The 5,410-nt window shown below is 40.4% G+C and overlaps 1 protein-coding gene across 1 annotated transcript; it reads right to left on the bottom strand.

Annotated features, from left to right (window-relative positions):
- Positions 1–245: 245 nt before the first annotated feature.
- Positions 246–4,706, bottom strand: LOC119890780 (transcription initiation factor IIA subunit 2). The gene is made up of 4 exons (XM_038702180.1): positions 4,524–4,706; positions 2,935–3,039; positions 2,189–2,346; positions 246–570 (listed from the first exon to the last, which is right to left on the bottom strand). Coding segments are annotated over exons 1-4 (336 nt in total). The 5' UTR covers positions 4,596–4,706; the 3' UTR covers positions 246–569.
- Positions 4,707–5,410: the final 704 nt, after the last annotated feature.

Below are 5,410 nucleotides of genomic sequence, written 5' to 3'. Positions count from 1 at the left end.
TAACAAGCTTCTGCTTCATCCTGTTCCTTTTCAGACATTTTGCACATTGTTTAACAATTTATAGATATTTTCCCATTTGTAAGTTGTAACACACTTATTTTCATTTTAATATTGTTTGAAAGAAAAATAGACAAACGCCCCCCCAAAAAAGCTGATAGGATAAATGAAATCCTGACTTTGAAGAAGCTGGAGCATCTTTTTATTTTAGTCAAACATTTCCTGTGTCACAAAGCACAGAGCCGCTCTCTGTTTTAAATAAAGTTTTTATTAAAGGTGATCCAGCTCAATAATAACAGCAAACTGAACACAAGCCTCCTGTAAACTGATGATAATAATAAAAAAACAAAAACTGCTGCAGGTACAGGAACACACACACACACACACACACACGCACACACGCACACACGCACACACGCACACACACACACACACACGCACACACACACACACACACACACACCTCGGCTGTGACTCTGCTGTAATAAATTATATGTACAGTCCAGGTCCATCTGAGCCTCCACCTGACACACAGGAGGAGAGAGTCGTCACTCTGCAGCGCCGGGCCGGAGTCTGCAGAGAGGAAGCACAAATAATAAAGTTAAACACAGAGAACAACAACAACAACAACAAAACAAGCTCCTTCAGGCCTGATCACTGATGTGGAACATTATAATAATAAAAATTAGCGATGCACCGAATGTTCGGTCAGCGAAATTAATAGCAACAAAGCACTTTTGGTGTTCGGCCTAACGAGTCAAAAGACTGATTTAATATTACCGAACAACTTATGTAGGCAGTGTGGAAGCATTTTAAAGTGTCCGAGCCGTTTGCAGACGCTGTTCTGCTGAACTGTCTCCCAGCACATCCGCTCCATCTGTGGCTGACTTCTTAGAAAAGAGCCGCTTTGAGTGTTTCTGTCTCCCGTCTGTGAGAAGGAGATTAAGCTAGCAGCACCTACATTTTGAGTGCACACGTACTCAAGCCTTTACGGTAAGAGTGAAGCGGCCCAGAGCGAGCTGACAGGCAGGTTAGAGACTTTATCCTGTCAGGTTGTCTCTTTAGTATGAAGACAGGCTGTGAAGACGAGAACCATACTGCATTATTTATCAAACCGGGTCGGACTGGATGGATTTAACGCGACGAGGAAACACATGTGACAACGTCCGGTTTTCAAAATAAGGCGTCTGTACAGGATGGAAATAAGATTTTATGTTAATAGTTCTGAATGTTCTGCCTCAGATTTGTGAAGTGATCCACTTGTTTGGCATCAAGTGTTCGTTCTGACCAGAAAGAAAAGTTTAACCCCACAATTAACTTTCACTCAGGAGCAAAAATCAGCCTTTAAACTGGAAAGAAATGATGATTTGACATTTATCGTGATAATTATCGCTATCGAATGGTGTGAAGTGTTTTATCGCCTGGCCCTGAGAGATGACATGAAATAACACAGTGGATGATAAAACACGACAGCAAAGTAAGATGAAAAACAGAAATCACAGTGAAATATAACTTTAAACTACAGAGAAGAAAAGACGAAAGTAAGAACAGTCAAATAAACAGGCGGCTCAGATAAGATCAGGAAATGCTTTCCGATTAGAGCTGCAACAATCAGTCCATCAGTTTTCAACAATTAAATAAATCGCCAACTTCTTGATTATTGATCAATCGTTCAAAATGTTCAAATTCTGATTCCAGCTTCTCAAAAACGAATATTTCCTGCTGTCTTTGCTCCTCTGTGACAGTAAACTGAACATATTTGGGTTGTGGTCAAAACAGGACATTTAAGGACGACATCTCGGGTTTTTGGGAAACACTGATCGATATTTTTTAAAACCATTTTCTGACAGACCAAACAACTAACCGATCAATCGTGAAACTGACGGACAGATTCATCTCTAATGAAAATAATCGTTAGTTGCAGCCCTACTTCCAAAAATAGACTTTCACGAAGACACCGAGAGCCTCGGAGGTCCTGACGGCAAAAGCTCTGTCCCCCTTTAGTTCTTAGGCTGGACTCATGGAGAGACAGGAGCCCCCTGTCCCAAGATTTCAAAGTACACAGAAGCTCATAAGGAGTTATCCAATATAACCCAGGTCACGGAGAGCCTTAGAGTAATCAATAAGAAAGGGGGGCCGGGGTCACCAGCAGGGGGAGCTACAGGATGAAACAGGGTCATTAGAAGCTCACCATTTATCGGTTTTGTTCTGGGTGGACTCGCTCTTCCCGTCACAGGCGACGATTTTGACCTTGTCGACCTTCACCAGGTCGGTCACCTCCCTGAACTCCACGTCGTTGAGGACGAACGTCCACACGTTGTCACAGAACCGGTAGGTGTTCAGGGAACCCTGGAGAACAGAGAGTCCAACAGAACGTTCACTTTCAACGTACTTTTACTTTACTTGAGTATTTCAATTTGAGCAACTTCTGGTCCACCAAGTACATGTTGCTGATTATACTTTACTGCAGCATGAGTACTTTTACTTACTTAAGTACATTTTGTTGATAAAACCTACACACTTTTACTTAAGTGAAGTTGAAATGCAGTACTTTTACTTGTAGCAGAGCATTTTACAGTGGTGGTGAAGTAGTTTCGCAGAAGTTTCGCTTTTTACTTTTACTTGAGTACATTTGTTATAGTGAAACACTGACAGTGTTTCAGCATGAGTACTTTTACTTTAAAACTTTAAGTACATGTTGCTGATACTTACATACTTTTACTTAAGTAAGATTCTGAATGCAGTGCTTTTACTTGTAGTGGAGTATTTCCACAGTGTGGTATTAGTACTTTTACTGAAGTAAAGGATCTGAATCCTTTTCTCCACCACAAAAATTAAACTATTGATTAATATTAATTTAAGGCCTGACCCCTTTAAAACTCTGAAGACACGGCACTGGTTCGTTCTGAGGTCAGAGGTCACAGGAAGGGGACTCACCCTGAAGTTGACTCTGTTGCGGACTCTGTTGGCGAGCGCCGTGTTGATGGCTTTGTCAAACTGAAGGAGGACCTGGAGAGCCAGCTGAGGCGTGATCTGCTGAGTCTGAACACACAACACTGAATTTAGTCTGACAGCACAAACCTCCCGGGTCACAAGCAGTGTCACCGCCTAGGAACTACTTCCTGTACGGTGACGGTGTCAAACAACGTCTGATCTCGCGGTGTTTGCAAAGACAAATACCGCAAAGATCAGACACATCAGGCAAAAGGTGGTTTCCAACTGGAGCAGCCGGTCGCAGGACTCCAAAAACTGCGGCCACCTTGCTTCTGCGCGGTTTTAATGTCATGTGACATGGAGACGTTTTGCAGCGCTGGCTAAAGTCTGACCACATTTCTAATCAGCATGGTAAGTTGAGCATGCATCACTTTCAGTCAGCGCTGCATGACGTCAAACAGCCTACACCAACAAAGAAGAAGAAATACAGAAGAATACAGAGCAACTAGCGCTTTGGCGGTGAAACTGCAGAGCGACGCAGACACCACCAAACAAGTATAACTGCTCACGTGGCCCACAGCGCCGGCTGCGGCGTGGAAGTATCATCTGGCTTTGCTTCTGGTCGTCCGTTTGTGTGCAGGTTAAACAAATGGACTCCAGTCATTATGCTAAGCTAGGCTATCAGTCATTATGCTAAGCTAGGCTATCACTTATTTACAATATGACTTAATCTGTCGATTATTTTCTAGATGAATCGATTGGTTGTTCGGTTCAGATAATCCAGAAAAATGTTCATTAATGTTTCCCAAAGCTCAAGATGACGTCCTACAACATCTTGTTTTGTCCACAACCAGAAGACATTTAATTTACTGTCACAGAGGATCAAAAAAATAATAAAATATTCACATTTGAGAAGCTGGAATCAGAGAATTTAGACGTTTGTTCCTAAAAAAAGGGTTTCTAAGTGATTAATCGATTATCAATATAGTTAATTTAATAGTTGACAACTAATTTATCAAGTAATCGTTGCAGCTGTAGTTGTGACAGCTTTTGTTAATTGTTATCATTCTGTCTGACAGATTTCCCTGTGCGGACAATACTCATCAATCAGAATGAACAAAGTTAAACATGAAGCCCTAAACCTGGACCTCTCCAGACCTTGATCCAGCTCTCAGACCGGTTCGTGTTTCCACGGTGCAGGATGCACCAGAGCAGATGTTAAACGGTCTAATAATAAAGAAATAATCAGGAGGACGCTAAAGAAAAGCTGCAGAATGAAGCTGCTGTTAAACTCAGTGGCTAATTTATCAATAACAAAGAACATTTTAGCTTAACTTACAAACTACAACAACAGTTTGCCTACATGCTGCTATCTTAAAGCTAACTACCTCCAGTAGATAATACATTACAATATTTAAACACGACAGAATAAAAACATATTTACTTCTGAGTGGAACAAAAAACCGCAGCTAACAAGCTAAAGTTAGCCACGAGCTAACTAGAGTCACTGACCGCCGCAGCGGTTAGTTAGCGACATGCTAACGGAGGCTAGCTGAGAGCAAACAGTCGTACAGGTATGAGGTCGGTGTCACCTGTATGAGCTCGTCCAGACTCTCCTGCAGGCTGTTTCCCAGAGTGGTGTTCCTGTACAGCTGGTACGCCATGATTGGAAACTACGGGAAGAACAAATAACTACAGTAAACTATCCTTCAAACACTCACACGGAGCTAACAGGGCTAACAGAGCTAGCCGCTTCCCTCCACAACAAGCGAGCGGCAGACAGGAAGCTTCCGGTTACACGTTTCAAAATAAAAGAATTTCAGATTAGGCTCCTGATTCAGATTCTGTAATAATAATAATAATAATAATAATAACCTTCAAATTTCAGGCATGTAAAAACACCACATACATACTATTTAATATGATAAATCTCAAGGGGTTATCCCGAAATAAATTCAAATTCAAATATACCGGTACATTATAAAGTAAGCCAATAATGATACAAGGAATATACAAACAACATTTTATATATAACCTATACATGTAAATGCTAAAAATATTTGGTAGAATATGTTTTAAATTTATTTATATTTATATTATATATCATCTGAGAAATTTAGAGTGGAAATTTCTTAAATTAGTATTGTGTAATAATAATTATTATCAAATAAAAATAATAATATAATCTTATATGAGAAATTACAAGCAGGTAAAATACCACGTACTTACTGTAAAATATACATTATTTACATTTATCTGACTCTTTTATCCAAAGCGACTTACAACTGCTATACATGTCAGAGGTCACGCCTCAAAAGCAACTAGGGGTTAAGTGTCTTGCTCAGGGACACAATGATGAATGTCTCACAGCTGGAATCGAATCCGGGTCTCCCACACCAAAGGCAAGCATCTTATCTATGCTTGCATACTATATAGTATACAATATTTAAACAAATTTATTATAAGGCAAGCCAATAAT

Source organism: Micropterus salmoides, unplaced genomic scaffold (genome assembly GCF_014851395.1).
Source record: "Micropterus salmoides isolate LMB-PRFRI ecotype aquatic unplaced genomic scaffold, ASM1485139v1 Ms_hic_scaffold_6, whole genome shotgun sequence".
NCBI classification, from domain to species: domain Eukaryota; kingdom Metazoa; phylum Chordata; class Actinopteri; order Centrarchiformes; family Centrarchidae; genus Micropterus; species Micropterus salmoides.
The sequence above is the reverse complement of the archived record's forward strand: the minus strand, read 5'-3'. Positions and strand labels throughout refer to the sequence as shown.

Bases quoted from the DNA above. Each gene is read 5' to 3' on its own strand.
- LOC119890780 (XM_038702180.1), bottom strand. From the start codon at position 4,595: ATGGCGTACCAGCTGTACAGGAACACCACTCTGGGAAACAGCCTGCAG. The intron at 3,040-4,523 runs GTGACACCGACC...TTGTGTGTTCAG, and splicing joins GTCTGGACGAGCTCATACAG to ACTCAGCAGATCACGCCTCA. The intron at 2,347-2,934 runs GTGAGTCCCCTT...TCTGTTCTCCAG, and splicing joins GCAACAGAGTCAACTTCAGG to GGTTCCCTGAACACCTACCG.